At 51.0% G+C, this 20,515-nt stretch overlaps 1 protein-coding gene across 3 annotated transcripts in view; it reads left to right on the forward strand.

The window, feature by feature from the left end:
• MCF2 (MCF.2 cell line derived transforming sequence) overlaps positions 1 to 19,879 on the forward strand; it is a 50,008-nt gene extending 30,129 nt beyond the window's left edge. Inside the window, exons 12-30 of one of the 3 annotated variants that reach the window (XM_063170865.1) lie at positions 1,197 to 1,388; positions 2,009 to 2,180; positions 3,652 to 3,740; positions 4,328 to 4,416; positions 4,641 to 4,707; positions 5,320 to 5,435; positions 5,547 to 5,616; positions 5,880 to 5,972; positions 6,294 to 6,386; positions 7,578 to 7,703; positions 8,441 to 8,662; positions 10,341 to 10,433; positions 10,720 to 10,798; positions 11,318 to 11,384; positions 12,258 to 12,349; positions 12,423 to 12,535; positions 12,786 to 12,898; positions 14,293 to 14,393; positions 14,638 to 19,879. In XM_063170865.1, coding sequence (XP_063026935.1) covers positions 1,197 to 1,388; positions 2,009 to 2,180; positions 3,652 to 3,740; positions 4,328 to 4,416; positions 4,641 to 4,707; positions 5,320 to 5,435; positions 5,547 to 5,616; positions 5,880 to 5,972; positions 6,294 to 6,386; positions 7,578 to 7,703; positions 8,441 to 8,662; positions 10,341 to 10,433; positions 10,720 to 10,798; positions 11,318 to 11,384; positions 12,258 to 12,349; positions 12,423 to 12,535; positions 12,786 to 12,898; positions 14,293 to 14,393; positions 14,638 to 14,690 — 2,040 coding nt within the window. In that variant the 3' untranslated portion in view covers positions 14,691 to 19,879. The remainder of the gene's footprint in view (positions 1 to 1,196; positions 1,389 to 2,008; positions 2,181 to 3,651; positions 3,741 to 4,327; positions 4,417 to 4,640; positions 4,708 to 5,319; positions 5,436 to 5,546; positions 5,617 to 5,879; positions 5,973 to 6,293; positions 6,387 to 7,577; positions 7,704 to 8,440; positions 8,663 to 10,340; positions 10,434 to 10,719; positions 10,799 to 11,317; positions 11,385 to 12,257; positions 12,350 to 12,422; positions 12,536 to 12,785; positions 12,899 to 14,292; positions 14,394 to 14,637) is intronic. The other 2 variants (XM_063170866.1, XM_063170867.1) reach the window with 2 other exon arrangements.
• Positions 19,880 to 20,515: the final 636 nt, after the last annotated feature.

The raw sequence follows: 20,515 nt of genomic DNA on the forward strand, positions 1-20,515 counted from the left end.
TCATGCTGCATCCATGAATTCACTGACTTTGGAGGTTTTCCTGCCCAGTGTGACAGAGGTGATGCTCTCACATAATCTCCAGCCCCTTTTTCTGAGGGGTTTGTTAAGAATGAACATGGCTGAGTGTGAAATGAGGTGACAGATTGGTAGATAGACACAGCTGCTGTGTGCTAGCATGGAAGTGGAGTCATGTGGCTCCAACGCTCTTTGATATCTTAATCAGCATCAAATATTCATTTAGGGAAATTCACGCTAATTAGGCCAGAAGGCACACGGCTGTAATGTGCTTGAGGCCAATTAAGAGAAACAGAGGATTCTGACCCTGTTCCATTTCCCTGTTTTGGGAACTGGGGAGCTCCTTTTTCCTCCCTGTGTGCTCCAGTTCAGCCCTGTGCTGATCTGTGGGACACAGTTCCTCAGCTGCAGCACAGGGGCCTCTCCTGGGCTCCCTGCAGGCCTGGCTGCTGCCTGGGGTCTGGCTTGGAGCACAGCATGGTCCTGCTCTCCATGTCTCCTGTCCTTTCACAGCACTGGAAATTCTCTGTTGTGCTTGGCTGGAGCATCCTCTCAGCCCTGTGCACACCTCAGTGTGTGAGTGCCAGTGTCACACACAGCTCAGTGTGTGAGTGCCAGTGAGCCCCAGTTCAGGTCTGAGCCTCAGAAACCTGCCAGCCTTCCTGTAGGCTCCAAAGTGCCCACTTCAGCTTTCCCAGCTGGTGCCTGGGGTCAGCTGTGCAGCAGTACCCTATGGCAGGTGCACCACTGATTTTGGCCAGGTGCACCACTGATTTTAGCCAGGTGCACCACTGATTTTAGCCAGGTGCACCACTGATTTTAGCCAGGTACACCACTGATTTTGGCCAGGTACAGCACTGATTTTAGCCAGGTGCACCACTGATTTTGGCCAGGTACACCACTGATTTTAGCCAGGTGCACCACTGATTTTAGCCAGGCACACCACTGATTTTAGCCAGGCACAGCACTGATTTTGGCCAGGCACAGCTTGGCTGGGTCTGCTGAGGGCTGCAGTCACCTTACAGACAAAACGTGCCTTTGTGCTTTCTGATGGAGGCCCAGTGAGTGCTGGGCTCCTTGGGAGTGCTGCTGGCTGCCCCCAGAGCCAGTCAGTGACATTCTCACGGGAGCCTCGTGCCAGTGGGGGCACTGGGGGATCTCACTGCCTGTGCTGTCCCCAGGCCCTGCAGTGCTGCAATGAGGGTGCCTACCTGCTCGCCAACCAGCAGATGGACAAGTGCCAGTCTAAAGAAGGCGCCCAGAAAGCTCTCCAGGACATCGAGAGATTTCTTGAAAGCTCTTCATCCTACTTGAACTATGATCCCCAAGCCCTGCAGGACGATTTTGAGTCTGTTTTGACACCTGAGCTGAAGGTAAGCAGTTCCCCAGGAGTGAGGAGCAGGTTTGGGGTGTGCATGGCAGTGCTGGCACCCTGGCAGCCCTGTGCCAGCTCGGGGTGAGGTGGTGCTGGCTGTGGCTCCCCTTTTGGCTCTCTGCAGTGCCAGGTGCAGGTGAAGCTGGTGATGGGTCAGGGTGAGCTGATGCTGATTGTAGCTCTCAGCTGTGGGTCAGGGTGAGCTGGTGCTGACTGTGGCACCCTGGCAGCCCTGTGCCAGGTCAGGGTGAGCTGTGCTGATTGTAGCTCTCATCTGTGGGTCAGGGTGAGCTGTGCTGACGGTGGCACCCTGGCAGCCCTGTGCCAGCTCAGGGTGAGCCGTGCTGACTGTGGCACCCTGGCAGCCCTGTGCCAGCTCAGGGTGAGCTGGTGCTGACTGTGGCACCCTGGCAGCCCTGTGCCAGCTCAGGGTGAGCCGTGCTGACTGTGGCACCCTGGCAGCCCTGTGCCAGCTCAGGGTGAGCTGTGCTGACGGTGGCACCCTGGCAGCCCTGTGCCAGCTCAGGGTGAGCTGTCTGTGCTGACTGTGGCACCCTGGCAGCCCTGTGCCAGCTCAGGGTGAGCTGTGCTGACTGTGCCTCCCCTGTCTCTCCGCAGTGCCAGCTGCAGGCCGTGCAGGGGAAGCTGGACAGCGTGCGCAGCATGTTTGAGAGCAGGCAGTGCTGCTTCAGGAGGCTGCTGGACAAGCACGTGAGGCCCGTGCAGCTCGTGGCTCCACGGCCAGAGACCCCGCCCCGGGCCAAGTCACCCCTGTTCTCTCCTAAGCACGGTAAAACACCCTGCACCTATGCATTTCCAGCTGGTAACTCTGCTGTGAGGCTTAGGGTGGCTCTGAGAAGCTGGCTAAACCTTGCTGGCAGAGAGAGTTATTGGAGAGTGTTAAATACAGATCAGTGATTTATGAACTCCCCAGTGTTTGTGCTCCCATACCTGTGTGAAGGGTGAAGTTGGTTCCTTGTTGTTTATTTCCACTTCCCACTCAGTGAAAACACAGCTGTAAGTAGTGCACACCTCTCCACCTTGGGTCTGTGTGCAGCAGGCAGAGCTCTCAGGTGGCACCTGCAAGGCCAGGCTGTGCTCACCTGGGCCGGGCTGTGCTCACCTGAGCTGTGCTCACCTGAGCTGGGCTGTGCTCACCTGAGCTGTGCTCACCTGGGCCGGGCTGTGCTCACCTGGGCCGGGCTGTGCTCACCTGAGGCCGGGCTGTGCTCACCTGGGCCGGGCTGTGCTCACCTGGGCCGGGCTGTGCTCACCTGAGGCCGGGCTGTGCTCACCTGAGTTGGGCTGTGCTCACCTGAGTTGGGCTGTGCTCACCTGGGCCGGGCTGTGCTCACCTGGGCCGGGCTGTGCTCACCTGAGCCGGGCTGTGCTCACCTGGGCTGTGCTCACCTGGGCCAGGCTGTGCTCACCTGAGCCGGGCTGTGCTCACCTGAGGCCAGGCTGTGCTCACCTGGGCCGGGCTGTGCTCACCTGAGGCCGGGCTGTGCTCACCTGAGGCCGGGCTGTGCTCACCTGAGCCAGGCTGTGCTCACCTGGGCTGTGCTCACCTGAGGCCGGGCTGTGCTCACCTGAGGCCAGGCTGTGCTCACCTGAGTTGGGCTGTGCTCACCTGGGCCGGGCTGTGCTCACCTGCAGCACCTGGCTCACCTCCCAGCTGCTCCATGTCTGCCCTCAGAGCCCCTCCAGCACCTCCACATTTCCTTACAGGCTGTTCGAATGATGTTGTACAGCTCACCAGAGAGATTGATGCTTTTATTTTTAAGCTTTCAGTTCACCTCTATAGCTCAATTGCAACTTGTAATCATTTACTGACAGTATCAATAAATTTGTGCAAGATGGACAACGAGTTTATTACAGCTGAGCATCTTGCCCTAGGTTCACAAAAGGACTTTAAAGCAGTGTCCTAGCAGGGGGTGTTCTTTTTTGGAGTTTATTTGCTTTTATTGGTTTTGCTGTTATCATATGCTCAGGCTCCAGAGACTTTGTTAAGTTTTGATTACTGTGTTCCCTTAGTGAACATTTTGTTTTTCCTAAATATTTGTACTTTATGACCGTGGGATGTGCTGTGTGGAATCAGTGTTGTTTGGGATAAATACCCTTTATTTTGTCAGCTTGCTATTAGTCCTAGCTAACTAGTTATTTAAACTGTATCCCATTTTTCTTCTGACTTATTAGTTTCTGTCTGCAGAATCTCCTTCACCATAGAGGTACATATGTAATTCTGCTTTCTTCTATCCAAGGTGTAGATTTTAATTCCAGTTTGAAATTTTCATTTGATCTTTCTCTCCCTGGGAAGAAAACTTCAAGAAAAACTCCAAGTTCTCGCAAGGTAAAAATTATTCATGGGATCTGAGTTAGTTTTATGGAAAAGTGAAACTGCTCTAAAGATTGAGTGTACTTTGGATTTGGAGATGCTCTCTTTATTTTCTTTTTTTCTTTTGCCTTTTAAAAACTCAAGCAAACCCAAGCCCTCTTGTATGCCTGTGGTTTAGTTGGGTTAGTCCAACACCTGAGCTCTGGCCTGACTGATTTGACAATATCTGGGTGCCCATTTCCTGTGTGTTGTTCCCTGAAGTTATTTCTCACATAACAGAGGTGTGTATTAGGAAATATCCCCATGCACAGATATTTCCCCTGTGGGAACTCTTCTCTGCCTCTTCACTAATGAGTTATGTTACCAGTATTTCAAATTCGTGTATCAGAGTAATTTCTGGGAATTTCTGACTCCCCATTACATGTTATTCCCTTCTGAGGTTTGCTGCCACGGGGTTTTATAAGGAAGCTCCTTTCATCCTTCCCCAGGGCTGCAGCAGGGCTGGGCTCCTGCTGCAGCTCTGAGCTCTGCCCACTGCTTCCCTTTTCCCCTTTTCTTTCCCCTTTTCCCTTCCCTTTTCCCCTTTTCCCCTTTCCCCCCAGATCGAGGTCATGCACGACTACCAGGAGAAGAGGAATTCCTTGCAGTACTTCATTTCAGACAGTGAGGACAGCTTGGATGTGCTGAAAGGGTGAGCACTCGCCCCCTTCACACCCCCTAAAGGATGTTTGTTTGTGCCCAGTCCTTGCCCCACCCCTGTGTTCCTGCAGCCTGACCCAGGAGTCATCTCCTGTGCTTTTACCTCCTGGTTATTAATGAGATCACACAATGCTTTAGGCTCCTTGAACTGCACTCATCACCTGTGGGGCTTTTATAGACATAAAATAATACATTTCTATTTTTTTTTCATTTTAGGCATGTGATAAATGAGCTTATAGAAACAGAGAGAGTGTATGTGGAGGAGCTGTTCACAGTTCTGACGGTGAGTGAGCTCTGCAGGTTCCCATTGCTGTTCCCTGGTCACTGGTACCAAAGGGCACCTGCCACTGTCAGACTGAGCCCAGGTGGGACAGGCAGCTTCCACCAGGCTGCCAGGTCCCAATGCAGTCACAAATGCTCAAGTTTGCTCCTTAGGTTTTCTTTGTTGGAGGCATCTGCAGGAACAGTTGGTGTCAGGATGAGCTTTTCATCTGCAGTGAAGGAGAACCCTTGTGTTTGTACACAAAAGCACTGGTAATTAGCCTCAGCAGTGCCTGTAAAATATACAAAAAGCTGTTTCTCTTGAGTGTTCCCTAATTTCCTTTACCTTTAGGAGACAAAAGGAAGCAGCTTGTGTTTTATCCTTGGAGATTCCTGTCTCAATACTGTGAAATGGTGACTGTATGAAGCACATTGCTTTAGACAATGATTTCTCATACTGTCATTTTAGACATTACTACCTTATTCCAAAATAACTCTTGCTGACAGCCAAAACAGGGAATAAAAGGGACATTGCACTTAGAAACAGGGAGATCATATTGAAAGTGTGTTCATGTTCCCTTTTCACCTGCCTTTGGGGAGATGGCAGCTGAGAGTGAGCCCTTTCCCATTGCAGGGATACAGAGCAGAGATGGACAACCCTGCCATGCTGATCCTGCTGCCCCCCGTGCTGAGGAACAGGAAGGATGTGCTCTTTGGAAACATGCCTGAGATCTACGACTTCCACAACAAGTATGGGGCTGCTGCTCTCCTCCCTTCCCCCAGGCTGATCCTGGAGTGCTGCAGCACCCAAAGCTCTCCCTGCTCACTGCTGCTTCTTGTCCCTTCTCCCATCTCTTGCAGGATTTTCCTGCACAGCCTGGAAAGCTGCCTAGGAGCCCCCGAGAGAGTGGGATGTTGTTTCCTGGACAGGGTGGGTGAATCCTTGTCCCTTTAAAGCAGACTCCCAGGCCAGGCTTTCTCCTGGCTGTCCCATTCTACAGCACCCCAGCTGTGTTGGTGGGGTCAGGCCAGCAGAGATGGCAGAGCTCCAGCTGTGACCCCAGCTGTGCCTTGTTCACCCAGACTGTCGCTTGCAGACACTAAAGCTGGCAGCAGAGGTGAAAGCACACACGCTCTGGGTGCTGGCTGGCAGGATTGGCCCCTGAGGTGACCTGCCCCGTGCTTGCCTTGCAGAGGGAGGATTTCCAGATGTATGAGAAGTACTGCCAGAACAAGCCCCGCTCCGAGTCCCTGTGGAGGCAGTGCTCTGAGAGCTCCTTCTTCCAGGTGAGCTGCTCTTCCACCCACCTGGGGCACTGCCTTGTCTGACAGCCTCCTCACAGCCCACAGGGCTGCAGTGTGTTTGGTGCTGTGTGCAGAGTGCACACAAAATGCTCACAAAAGGAGATGTTGGTAGTTCTCGTACCCCAGGAGTACAGGGCAGATCCACGGGTTAATTTGCATGTAATTATAATATGACTTTAGCTGTAGGTATCATTCAGCCCTTGGACATGAAACCCTTGGAGTCATCAAACCCCACAGCTGTGCTGTTGGAATATCTACTGACAGGTGGTGCAGAACTGACTGGGTCTGACTTGTGTGTTGCAGGAATGCCAAAGGAAACTGGAGCACAAGCTGGGGCTGGACTCCTACCTGCTGAAACCCGTGCAGCGCCTGACCAAGTACCAGCTCCTGCTGAAGGTATGCCAGCTTGTGCCAGTTACTGCTGAAGGTGTGCCAGGTTGTGCCAGTTACTGCTGAAGGTGTGCTAGGTTGTACCAGCTCCTGCTCAGGGTATGCCAGGTTGTACCAGTTATGCCAGGTTGTACCAGCTCCTGCTCAGGGTATGCCAGGTTGTACCAGTTATGCCAGGTTGTACCAGCTCCTGCTGAAGGTGTGCCATGTCCTGCTTCTCAAGGCCATCAGCAGAGAGATTAGATTTGTTGTTTTTCGATTAGAGGTGACCTGTAAATCAGCACCAAGCTTTGGATGACATACTGCTTATCTGGGCCTCTCCTGAAGTGCCTTTCAGTGCAGATGAATGTTCACATACCTGAAAAAGGAACAGGTGCTTGTAACAGGCCATTTTTAAGGAGGGAAAGACTCTTTGAATCTGTTCAGAGATGCGGAATTACAGAAACACTTGTAAGAAAACCGAGCCAGAGATGATCATGAGACTCTGATGAATGAAATAAATTGTTGCATCTCTTTTCCATCGATGGTGGTAGCACCTGTAATCTTTAATGCATTTATTCTTGTGAATAAATCTTGTGCATTTATTCTTCCCATCTGAGGCAGGGCAGTGCAGTTATTCTCACTGTGTAAGGCAGGAGTTACACTTGGGTGGTAGCTTCTGAACCTCCTTCCAGCCTCTTGAATGAGTATACATGCAGCTGTAGGTGGCACAGGAGATCTGAAATGAAACCAATTTCATCTCAGTGGTAAAATTCTGTCCTCCATTTACTGACCTGAAGGCTCTGGGTTTTATAAAATTCTGTTCCTTGTGCCTGTCAGTCTGGAGACAGTGATCTGCTGCAAGCTCCTTTGAGGGCATGTTGGCACTAATGAAAACCCCATTTGCCTCATTTGCCATATCTGAATAACCCCAGCCTCATTTGCCATATCTCACCAAGCAGGGAAACACAGCACAAAGGGGTCAGAATGTGGTGCTGCTCTGTGCTGACTCCATCCTTGAGGAAACATTAAAAGTAGGCCATCCCTCACTGGCCTGTCCACACCTGACACTGACTGTGCTTTAGAGGGAGCCTTTTTCCAGGGACGTGAAAGAAGAAACTCAGTGTAGGTCACTTGTGGGCATTGGAAACTTTGGGCAAGGTGGAAAGATCTGCTTTGTTCAAGTGCAAACATGTGCTCTCCCATTTCTATTTTCAGGAGCTGCTAAAGTACAGCACGAGCTGTGATGGGGTTCAGGAGCTTCAAGAAGCTCTGGTTGCAATGCTGGATTTGCTGAAGTCAGTCAATGACTCCATGCATCAGATTTCAATCACAGGCTATGATGTGAGTGGCTCTGGGCACTGAGAGCCCTGGCACAGGGCTGGGGATGCTCTGGGGCACGGGGGGTGTGCAGAGTGTGGGAGCTGGCCCAGAGCTGAACCTGTGCAGGGGTTTGGGATCAGGAGCCCCCACAGGTGACAGTCTGCATCTGATTTCAGGGCTTTCGGGTATTCTGAGCCCACACTTTGCCACCTTGTGGTTTTCTAGAGTATTTTTCCAGTGTCCCTCTGTGTTCTCATGGCTGACCTGGTAACTCTCCTGGGCTGTTTCTGTAGCATTTCCCATTCAGCATTTAACAAACGCCTCTCTGAGGCTGAGTTTGAACCTTTCCCATTGGAGTGGTTGTATTTCCTGGGGTTTCAGGGGAGCTGCTGATCCCAGGCCTGGCCCCCTGGAGAGTTCCATCTCCTGGTACCTCAGTTCAGGCTCAAAGCTCACTTCCCTGTCCCACCAAAGCAGCCAGAGCCCTTGACATGCTCTTCCCTAGGGGCTGCATGGTTTTCTGTTCCTTTCTTCCAGTTCCTGCCCTCCTAGGCTGGCTGCAGCCCTGCATGAGAGCTGTGCTCCCCTGGCTCCAGGCCATCATCCCAAAGATCCCCTGGTCCTTCCAGGAAGAGCTGTTCTGAGAGGGACGTGCCTGGGAGCAGAGCTGGCCTTGTGTCCTGGCATTGTTTGGAGAGCCCTCTCACATTTTAATTCACCTCTTTTTCGTTCCCTTTTGTCTGTCATGCTCTCCCCAGGGTGACCTGAGCGAACTGGGGAAAGTATTGATGCAGGGATCTTTCAGTGTTTGGGCAGGACACCGAAAAGGGCCCACAAAGATGAAGGACCTGGCCAGGTTCAAGCCCATGCAGAGGCACCTGTTCCTCTATGAGAAAGCCTTGGTCTTCTGCAAGAAGAGAGAGGAGCATGGAGATGGATATGACAAAACCTCATCTTACAGCTTTAAGCACTTTCTGAAAGTAAGGGGTTTTATTTTTGTGTTCTATTTTTGTTATGACCTTAGGGTGTTTTACACAGCTATGTATACTGCAGAGCAGTAATTCTGCAGAGCCAGGGGGTTTATCTCTGACATGGGGTTTGGTTTCTGCTGCTGAGGGCTGTGGTGCCCCACAGGGGTGTGCAGTGATCCAGCAGCTGACAGTAAATCCTGGCCAGGGGGAGGAAATGGAATTTCAAAATCCACTAACCTGGATGAACAGACCTTAAATCTGTCTCTTCCTGGCACTTGTTCTGGGCATCATCATAGTAGATCATCTGAAATTTCTAATGTCTCGATGCCTGGGCAGTTTTGTAGGAGCCTCTATAAATTGCCAAGGTAAACAAGGTGCACAGAACTGGGAATTGCAGTGACTCTATAGATGAGGTGCTCTAGGCTGCCCAACAGCTTTCATCAATTTTAAGTTTTTATAAAACCAAAACGGAGCCTCATGCAGCTTTCAAAGGGGCAGTGGCCTCAAGCTGTGCCAGGGTGTTCAGCCTGGCTGTGAGGAGTGGGCAGCACTGCACAGCTGCCCAGGGCAGGGGTTTAAAGCCCTGTGCAGGTGGCACTTGGGGACAGGGTCAGTGTCCCTTGGCAGGGCTGGGTTCGTGGCTGGACTCGATGGTCTCGGGGTCTGTTCCAGCCTTGGTGTTTCTGTGCTGTCAGGAGCAGCTTGGTTCCTGCTCCCTGGGGCTGCTCCTGTCCCTGCAAAGGGGCAGCACCACGAAACAGTTGGAACAGAGCATTTGTCCGTGGCACCTGTGCTGTAAATCATCCAGGGCTTTCAGACCTGGGCACGCACACATTGTCAGGAGGAACAGCTCTGGTGAACAGATGTTATTTCTGAGGGTTTGTTTGTGTTTATAGTGGATTTGTCTGATCCAGTCTGCATGAATAATTTATGATAGATGATACCTTTATTATTACATCTGCTCCAGAACATGCAAGTGGGGTACTGGAGCTATTTCTGGCCATGCCTTAATCAGTGAATAATTGCCAGCAAAGCCTGCTTTGAGGGAGAGGATGGTTCCTGTGCTGTCAGGTATTACAACAGGTTTCAGCTTCATGGCCTGCTCAGGAGGGAGGGCAGAGCTCTCCTGTTGCTGAAGAGTTTTGTGTCTCTAATCATGGTTTGAGCTTGGCTCAGGGGGGTCCCACTGTGCAGGTCCTGAAGGATTTGGGCCTTTGGTGTTTCATCCAAACTGTCAGAGGTGGAGGGGGATGATGAGTAAAGCAGCATTCAGCTGCAAGCCAGGCTTGGGGCACCCCAAAATTAACCCTGCTTTTGGAAAGAAATAATCTGTGTGGATAAATAATGTGTATTATAACATGTCAAGTATTTACAAATCTTCATTTGCCAAATCTGAGACATTCTGTGCAGAAAGAGACAGCTGAGATGATGCTTCAGTTGGTTGCACTGGTTCCCAAATGAAGTTCCCAAAGGTCCATTGATTTGTTGTGGAAAGCTCATCCGAAATGCAGCTGATAGAAAGTCAGGAGGAATGGGACAGATAATGACTTCCGGTTGCTACGTAAATTGAAATTGATGCAACATGTTAAATTCAGTGCAAACAGTTTCACTTGCTGCCAAAGTCTGCATTCCTGGGGAAGAGGGAGCTCTGTGCTGTGTTTAATTTTCTGTTTGTTTGGGTTTGCAGATGAATGCAGTTGGGATAACTGAGAATGTGAAAGGAGACCATCGGAAATTTGAGATCTGGTACAGTGGGAGAGAGGAGGTGTATGTGGTGCAGGTTTGTCCCTTCAGAATCTGGGTATTTGCACATCCTCAGAACTGTGGGGAGAAAATGTCTCATTGATCTCCCTGCTTGTAGTGATAGCTCTACAATTGCCACTGTGCCTTGCCTGGATCTAATGGGAATCATCAATTTTAAAAGATCAAGACTGTTTAAAATTTAGTAGTAGCTTTGGGGAAAAAGGGAATTTCAGATAATTACAGTATAGAAAAGTAAGGTTTTATTCCTACATTATAATGGATGACTCTTAATTCAAAATTCAGACAATTTTCTCTTCTTCCAGGCCCAAACAGTAGATCTGAAGATGGCATGGCTGAATGAAATAAGAAAAATTTTGTTCAAGCAGCAAGAGCTTATAAAAGGTACATTTGCTCAATTTCTCTGTGGCTTTCATTCTGCAGCAGAAGCTTTCCTGTTGGCACATTGCTGATCTTCAAGTCCACTGGTTCTCTCTGGAGAACTAATTTTTAGAGCCTGGTAGCAAAATGCTGGAGTGAGGCCTTACATTGCAGGGAAATAACAGAACCTGGAGCAGTAAAAACTGGGTGCTGATGTGCAAATGAATCACAGAAGTACAGTTTTTGGTTGTCATTACCTTGGGCATTATTTCCCATTTGTTATCCTAGGTTTAATGCAGCAAGATACAAACCAGATGCCTAATGGGGAGCATCTCGTGGTCCTAAGGAGCATGCTCTGCGTTGGGTTTGTGCTTACATGCCACTTTAATCATCATTAACTCTGTGCTTTGCAAGAGCCCATAGGTCTGTGTTCCTCTGAGCAGAAGCCAGTGGGGTTGTACCAAAGGTCCCATTTTTAAAGCAATGCTCCAAGTGTGAGAGCTGCAGTAGAGAACTGGATTGAAGCTGTGTTTGCCCTTGCAGCAGGGGAGAAGCAGCAGCCTGGCTCGTGCTCGGAGCAGCTCCCACTCTCCTCGCAGCTGGGGGACAGGTGAGTGCCAGGCTAGGCCTGGGCCTGGGCTGGGCTGGGCTGGGCAGAGCAGAGCTGGGCCATGCTGGGCTGGGCTGGGAGCAGCTCCCACTCTCCTCCCAGCTGGGGGACAGGTGAGTGCTGGGGCTGGGCCGGGCTGGGCCGTGCTGGGCTAGGTTGGGCCAGGCTGGGCCAGGTTGGGCTGGGCTGGGCCATGCTGGGCTGGGATCAGCTCCCACTCTCCTCGCAGCTGGGGGACGGGTGAGTGCCAGGCTAGGCCTAGGCCTAGGCCTGGGCCTGGGCCTGGGCCAGGCCGGGCTGGGCTGGGCAGAGCAGAGCTGGGCCATGCTGGGCTGGGCTGGGAGCAGCTCCCACTCTCCTCCCAGCTGGGGGACGGGTGAGTGCTGGGGCTGGGCCGGGCTGGGCCATGCTGGGCTGGGCTGGGATCAGCTCCCACTCTCCTCGCAGCTGGGGGACGGGTGAGGCCTGGCCTGGCCTGGCCTGCTGCTGGCCCTGGCCCTCTGTCTGTCCCGGGGAGGGGACAGCAGGGCTGTGCCTCTGCTCCCCCTTGGGTGCTGGTGGCCTGGGAACAGGGTCTGCAGGGACATCCTCGAGCCTGGCAGCTCAGCTGAGCTGCAGCCCCTCTGCAGATGGAGCAGAGCAGAGACAGGGCTCTGCTTCAGGCCAGAGACACTGCAGCAGCTTCCTTCCCCTCCCAAAAACATTGGGGACTGGGCACTAAGTCCTTAATCTTCACAGAAACATACACTGAGAGTTCAAACATACACTGAGAGGTACCAGGGTTACTTCTGCTCCTGTTTGACAAACGCTCGTGGGGTTGGTGCTCACTGGGGAGGTAAAGCTGGGACTGATTCTGTCCTTTTGCCCCCTCAGGAAGCAGCAGAGAGCCTCCATCAGCTCGGAGGAGAACGACTCGGAGCGCACCAGCCCGGTGCTGCTGTCCCCCCAGAGCAAACCCCACAGAGGTAGGGCCCCTTTCCCCCCTCCCCGGGGCCTCCCTGGGGCTGCTGGCCCAGGCTGAGCCCCGGTGTGTTGCAGGCTGGCCGGGAATGTCCCAGTCCCTGGAGATCTGCGAGGGGCTGGAGGAGTGGGCGGGCCAGCAGGAGCTGTCCAACTGCTCAGACACCGAGGAGGAGGAGGGCACCCAGCTGGTAGGTGATGGGACACCCTGGGGGCTCACTCTGCCTGTTCTCCTCACTGACAATGCTTGTGTCTTGGCCACGTCCCTCAGAAATTCCATATCTCAGTGCGGGCAATGAGAGGATGTCTCAGCCAGAGTTTCTTGAATAATTCTGATTCAGGTAGCTGGTAGGGCTCTGCCACATTCCCTGCAACAGTCAGACTCACAGCTGCATGATACACAGTGCAGCTAAATAATGCAAGTTTTTCTCTCTACCACAGTCTCCAGGAAAATACAAAGCCCTTGCAGACTGCAAGAGGAGAGGATCAGAGGACCTGCTGGTGAAAAACGGGGATGAAATTCAGCTCTTGCATGAAGATGGTGAGGGACAGTGGTAGGTATTTCAGGATTGCTTTGCCTTATCTCCAAGAGCCTGCAGGGCAGTCCCTTCAAATGTCACTTGCCTGGTGATACAGTCATGCAGCTCCTGGCTGAGCTCTAGGCCATTCCAGAGAGTGGAGAATTCATTCTCCTGCCAAGACTAGATCCATCCCCACTGGCATAGCCTGGGGAAACGAGTCAGGGCTCCCCTGGCCATGGGTCTCTGCCTGACCTGGGTTCTCCCAACACCTTCACAGCCTCTCTTGCCATGCTGTCCCCACTTCAGATGGTGCTTCCCTCTGTCCATCCAGCTCAGCTCCAGGCTGTGTCCCTCTGGGGGTTGACAGCCCCAGTGAGGGGCTGCAGGGTGTTTGCCTCCCTCAGACAGCTCTAGGAGTGTTCCCTACACTGGGGATGGCTGCAGACTGTTTCTGTTGTGTGTAAAGCTGTAAAGGCTCACAAGGGAACCCCTCAGGGCTGGGAGCATCCCCTGGGAGCCCCCCTGGGCCTGCTGGACCATCCTGGTCTGGGGGCAGCCTGCCCCTCCTGAGGCTTACAGCAGTTTGGCTGAGGCTTCTGCTCTTCCCTTTGCAGGATGGTTCTGAGCAGCTCTCAGCCAGCCCAGGGTCTCAGCAGAGGGAGCCCAGGGTGCCAAAGTCCTGTTTGGGCTGTGAGAAGGGTGATGTTGGCAGGAACCTGGGTCAGGTTTGTGCAGGATGCACAGATGTCAATGCCCATGCAGGATTCCTGGCTGAGAGCTACAGCCCCTGCACTTCAAGGGAAATCAGAACAGGTTAAAATAGAATATTTCAATTGCAGGGGATCTGCAAGGATCATCTAGCCCCACTGCACTTTGAAGAATTCAGTTTGTTGTTAGCAAAAGCAGATGCAAAGCATCTCACATTTGCTGAAAGTTCACCTCTCCTGGGGGCTCCAGCCAGTGCCATCAGAGATTTCTCACACCAAGCTTTCTGTTAGCACAAATTTCACTGCATGAGTGAGACAGAGGGTTGTCACTTGTGAGCATGAGTATTTCCAGCTGCCTAATCTTGGCTTGAATTCACTTACAGTACCCTGACTAAAATCATCCTACCAGTCTAAATGGCAGAGGAGTGAGAAAAATAATTGTCCTTGACTCCTTCAGTAGCCAGTTTTCCTGAGCTGGCATCTCTGGAGGTCTTGGGCAGGATGACTTGAGAGGGAGTCCTGTCTACAGAGGTGTAGGCTTTTTTAATTAGGTTCCTAAATTGAGGTGGGAGGAATGCTTTAAGCACATGGCCAGGCCCTGTTAAAATGCTTCCCTGCTTGGGGTAAATTGCTGCTTGCACCCCAGCTGTGGGGAGCATGCCCTCACCAAACTGCTCTGGGTGTGTTGGCTTCTGTTCCTAATGCTGCTGTCATCCCAAGGCTGGTGAAGAACCTCAACAGAAGGAAAGAAGGCTGGATCCCTGTGCACAGTCTGCAGATTGTGGTCGGGGACTGCAGGTTTCGGAATGCCAAAGTTGCAGGTATTTGATAGCACGCCTAGCAGAAATATCCCTTAGCTCAAACCAGGTCTTTTAAGCCATTTGCATTACACTTGATCTACTAAACCTGGCTGCTTATGCCTCTGCTGGAGTAATAGGAAAACAAGCAGCTATCCCAAAAAGCCTGCAAAAGTAGTAAATTAAGCTTTTTTGGTTGTTTGTTTGTTTAAGATGTTTCTGAGACTTTAGGCACGAGTAAATTAAAACCAAGCATTTAAAAACGTAGATTTCATTGCAAGAGCACTGGGTAGAAGACCGGGGAGAAGAGACGGAGTCTGACCAGGGATTCCAGGACTGTTTCCCTCCTCCCTGCTGTAGCTCACACCTCCTGTGGAGCAGGAGGTACCTAAGCCAAATCTCCTGCTGCTGCTAAAGACATCGAGGCCTGACCCCAGCACTCTAAGGCAATACTTCCTCCCTGCTGCCCTCACTGCTGCCTGCTGGTCAATCCACCCTAGAGAAAGTTCATTATAAACAGGTTTCAGCCAAAGGCTTGGAGTTCTCATTTTCTAGCTGTAACTATACATAGCAATAGACAGGGAAGCATAAGAGATGACACAAGAAAATGCCTTAAGAGCAGCCTGTTGCCCTTGCCATGTCACTGCTCCATGTGTTGCCTCATCACCACACTGTCCTCAGCAAAAGGGACACCAGGGCTGGAGGTGGAACAGCTCAGGAAGCCCACACAGACTTAGTCCATTAAAAAAAAAAATTAAAATTTACTAGCTATTACTGTATGAAGCAAAACTTGAAAGGAGATTTCTATTTTAAAAATTCTTTTTGTCAGAATCTGTTTTTTTGATGAAGGTGAAGGAAGCCATCTGAAAGGCTCAGAATTCCAGTCAGCTCTTGATGGTTTTTTGGTGTATTTCAGTGAAATCCTTCCTCTGCAGGAAGGTATGTTTTATCCCCGTTGTTGCAGGGCACACAAATCTCAAGGTTGAAGGTTTGCTGATTTTCTGTAAGGGGTAGTTTGCTAACCACTGTTCAGGGTTTACTGGCACCCTGCAGTTGTGGCTCTCTTGATCTTCTCTCCATGTGTACCTACCCCATCTCACCAGGTCCTATGCAGAAGGAGTTTCCACCTGAGGATGCGTCTCAAAAAAGGTGCTGGGAAACTTTGAACCCTGGTTTGCATTGTCAGTGGTGATGTCCCCAAAAACCTAGAGACTGTCAGCTCTGCACTGGTTTATAAAGTTGCTGAGTACAAAGTGAGGGGAATTTCATGGGGTGAAACCACAGAAATGCCTCCTGTGAGTGCCACACCCCTGCCCAGGTACCCCAGAGCTGTGTCCCAGGCTCTGAGAGCACTGGGGCTCTGTTTTCCATGTGGGGGTAACTGTTCTCTTTGCTGTTTCTGCTGGTGCCTGCAGTCTAGGCACGATTCTAACCTTGCACACACCAGGAAATGCTGGGGGATGATGTGGGATGTTCTCCTGCTATTTCCTAGAGCTGTTCCTAGAGCTTTCCAGCACTGTGTCCTTACAGCCATAAGCAACTTGCACTCTGAAAATTGATTTTCATGCAGTTCTTCTGCACTCAGCAATTGCCTTTACCCTGGGCCGGTCCCTTCACCCTGCAGTGACTCTGGGCTGGGCCCTTTGCTGCTGCTGCTGCAGGAGATGGAGCTCTTGCTCCAGTCAGCAGAGATCAGGCAGCCAGGCTGGTGGAGCCGGGCAGGGCAGGAGCAGCCTCGGATCCCTCCCTGAGCTGCCTGTGCTGAGCTGCTGCTTTGCATGCCAGCAGTGTAAACCTGATTAACACCGTGGGACCCCCGGGGGCTTGGGGAGTGCTGGAGTCACTTCAGGGCTAGGGGCAGAGGCACTTTGGCATTTGTGGAGGCAGTGCCTGTGTTACTGCTCAGCTCCAGGTTCCCCTAATTAAAACTCTGTGTCCAGTCACAGAATTTCACAGCAGAATTCACACAAATCTGGGGTTTGGGATTTTTGTCAGGGCAAAGCCTTTAGCTGAATAGAATAAATGGTTCCCTTACCTTCACATTTCCCCCTTGATTTATCCTGTGGCCCACCACAGGATGGCTGATAGCTGCGTGCCCACAGGCTGTTCCTCTCCCCTCCTGCTAATGATTCCAGTGTTGAGCCAATGCAGATCATCATGAAGTTCCAGGGAACTCTTTGCTGTCCATTTTAAGTGAGCAGAGGGGTATTTGGTCAATGCTTCACTTCCCAGCTTTGCAAATCCACGGTCCTCTTGTAAATCTTGGCCTGGACATGAGCCATGAGTTCCCTGGGAGGAAGGTGGCTGGCTTGGAGAGCATTTTGGAAATGAGTTTTCCTTCTGCTGTGCCTCTAGCTGTAAGTTCTGAGATTAGTCCTTGCTGCTTCCTTCCAGACAGATTTATTCTCTCTGCTCTGCAAACCCATGGTGGATTTTTTAATGTGCATGATGAAGGAGCAGTTTTGTATTGCAGGTGGTAACATGCAGAGCTCTAAATGAAGAATATTTGGAGAGAGCTGTGCCCAGAAGGAGCAATACTCAGAATGTACTGCTGCTGAGGCTCACCCATGTGTTGGGGTTTCAGCTGCCTTGCAGGTGGTCAGGCACTGCCTGGTTAACTGGCTTGGCTTTTCCATGAATTAACATGGGGATGCAGGATTATCTCCTCATGTCAGGGAAGGTTGGGGCTCCAGCATTACAGTCCCAACTCCCTTCTGCCCTGGAGCAGGAGACCAAGCATTTCTGCATGTCCCTTGGTGTGCCGGGGTCACAGTGGGCAGCACTGGCAGGTCTGTGCCAGTGAGGAGGAGGAGGAAGGTCTCACCTCTCAGCTGCACTGCAGCACCAAGAACCAGGTTCCCTTTGAGCTCTCATCCGTCCAGGGCACAGGCTCCTGTTCCATGTGCCAGTTTATTTAACATCCTGCTTGCCAAATCCTCTCCCCCAAGCCTCAGGGGGGTCCCCTGTGCCTGCTCTCCATGCCATAAAGCTGAGCAGAGGTTTCCCCAGCTGGCAGTGCCTGAAGGACTGAGCTTGCAAGTCCTGTGCCCCTTGGACTGGGATTGTCCTGTGCCTCCTGGACAATCCCTGGGGATTCTCTGTGCCCCTGGCCACCCTGGACCTGCCTGGCCAGGCTGTTCCTGCCTGTGGCTCCAGCTTTGGCAGGCTGCTGTGCCGTGTTGGCAGGAAGGTGCCAGCTGTGCCCACGCTCTGGCTGCAGTGCCACCACAGCTGGCAGCTGCAGCACAGCTCCTTCCCTGCCCCTCACTCCCTTCAGTGACTGCAGCCACAGGCTCTTGTGTCCACACAGGGTCCCTTAGAGGCAACGCTGACTTTTTTAGCCTTTGAAGCATAAAGCAGGTCTCTCCTGCGCCCTGCAGCTCTTTAGTAACCCAGAAACCATCTCCAGCCTGACAACATAAAGAGCCCAGAGAAGCTTTCAGCTGGCCTTGCTGTGATAATGAAGTGATAGGTGATGGAAATGAGTCAAACCCTGTGGTCCTGCCTTAGTCAAGGCTCTCACTAAAGCCAGTGGGAGTTCAGCTTTTAGGGAGAAATGCATTTGGTTTTTTCTGTTATACAAATGTTACATGATTACATGGAACAATGTCTTTCTTGGAATCAGATGCTTTAATATTAACACCATTCTCCATTACTTTATAGATGCTGCCCTGTGTAACACCAGGAAGTTTAGTTCCCCTTGAACTGAGGGTGAACTAGCAGCATCCCATTTTCGATGCTCTTGGGAAGCTTTCAGCTCAGTGTTACAGAGAAATAGCTCAGTAGTTGGAGCTGTCCTGTCCTGTTCATCACATTCACAGACCTCCACAGCCTCATCTGCACTGAGTGGGACCGGGGTCCTAAGCAGCTTCTCATGCTCATAAAGGAAGCCATTCTCTGCTCTTTGGTTTTGTTTGCCTGTGGAAATGATGGTATTTTATTCATTTTCCTGCTGTTTTTCCATGACATACATCATGTTTCATCAGAGAAGTACTCTACTGTTTCCTGACACTTTGTTTAGATGCTTGAAATCTCCTCTGCAGGTTGAAGTAGGTTTTGCCTACATACTAGCTGACAAGTGTTGAAGTTGCAAACAAGAGTTGAGTTTTGGTAAACCAAAAAGAAAAAAAAAACCAAACCAAGAAGCTGTATGTCCTGCTTAATTGATTTTATGGGTGGATTTTTCTTAACTATCTGCTTCAGCTGTGTGAATGTAATGTTCTGTAAGAGCATCATCTGGCTGACTCCACGTGAGGAAGCAATAACACTAAAGATCCTCTTTTTGCACTTAGGGTCTGACTCCAGCCCACTGCAGTCAGCCTCCCTGATCTCAGTGGGGTCTGGGTCAGCTCAAACTGACACCTCAGGGTTGTCACCAATCACTTAGGGTCCCAAAGCGTCCCAGGGCTGAAACCTGTATCTAGCAAGTGTTGAAGTTTACATTAATGTATGTACCTTTGGAACACGTGCCATAAATCCCAGCTAAATGTCCATGTTTGCACTAAGGATGTTCTTGTGATAAGACTTTTTCAGTATCTTTAACAATAATGTATCTACTGAATTTTTGAGAAGGGAGAAAGAATGTTGAAGACTGATAATTTAATTTTGTGTTTTGTTGTTTAGTTTTGCTTTTGTAGAACATAGATAGGTACAGGTGGTTTGAACTTTTGAGCAGATGTGTGCAAAGAGCACCTGAGCGTGTGGAGAGCAGGTTAATGGTGTGCATGCAGTAGTGAGTTTGCTCTGCCCCAGCCAAAGGAAATGTTTATTCCATGGACTAAAGGGGGACCTTTATGATCTGACTTTGATTTGTGAGCTGGTCCTTAGGCACAGGTTAAGTCAGGACGTTTGTTTTGTGCCTGTTGTTGTTGGAGCAGTTGCTGAGCTGTGGCTGGGGCTCCCCAGCCCCCAGTGGCTGCTCCTCCAGGGCTGGGTGACCCTGAGCCCCTCAGAGCCCGGCCCAGCTGGGTCTGAGCTGAGCAGCCCCAGAGCCAGCACATCCCTGTCCTTCACTGGAGCCACAGTGCAGCCACTGCAGGCTCTGTTCCTCTGCTTCCCAATCAGTCACAATGCACTCATGAGGTGGGAAAGTCTTAATTACTGTTGGGGCTCTTTCTAGTGGTTACAATTCTTGTGCTAACAATACACATTTTGAGGTACAATGTAAATATTTGTCTGAAACACAGCACACATTGCATATTGAATGATTTTAATCTTTTTTGTCTTCCATAGTTTTAAATCTAAGCTTTTATTAATTTATGAGGTTGATAAGTTCAGCAAATCTGAATGTACAGTCTGAGGTTTTTAACATTTGAAACTTTGCACACATGGTATGTTCCCCTGAGTATGCTGTTGAACTAGGCTCTCCATGTATATGTATAAATTACAGTAGAGAATTTTCTCTGACTGCAAGTTTAAATGAACTATATTGTATATGTACCTGTAAAAATGTGTTAAATCTATATTTAAAGATTAAAACTTGTTAAATAAATCCATCTGAGAATATGCAATTCTGTTCAAATATACATCTGCTATAATTCCAGAGGGGAAAAAAAAGTGCTCACAGTGTTGGTTTTATTTCATTTCCTTGGAACAACTTAAAACCTTCTTACATGCATTTTGATTTTAAGGTAAGCAGTGGCAGATGATCCAATTCGTTTCTTGCTGGATGCAGTGGCAATGAGAGTGGCAGAGGCACCTTTGCACTCATAGTGAAGTCTGCTCTAGCAGCTGCTGACAGCCTGCCCTGGCTCAGGGTGTCCCCAGTGTCCCCTGGATCCATCCCAGCAGGGTCAGGGTGTCCCCAGTGTCCCCTGGATCCATCCCAGCACAGCTCAGGGTGTCCCCAGTGTCCCCTGCACCCATCCCAGCAGGGTCAGGGTGTCCCCAGTGTCCCCTGCACCCATCCCAGCACAGCTCAGGGTGTCCCCAATGTCCCCTGGATCCGTCCCAGCAGGGTCAGGGTGTCCCCAGCCTCTGCTCCATGTGAAAACCTCTGTTTGGGAGCACTGTGGCTGCACTGCTGTGTGTGTTCACCTCCCTCGTGGGCTCCTGGGGTGCTGCTGGGGCACCAGTGCCTGCTGGGCTTCCCTTGCCCACACTGCTGTGTGCCAGCTGTGGGCAGTGCTGGTGCCACACTGGCCTGG

The sequence above is a fragment of the Melospiza melodia genome, chromosome 16 (genome assembly GCF_035770615.1).
Source record: "Melospiza melodia melodia isolate bMelMel2 chromosome 16, bMelMel2.pri, whole genome shotgun sequence".
NCBI lineage: Eukaryota > Metazoa > Chordata > Aves > Passeriformes > Passerellidae > Melospiza > Melospiza melodia.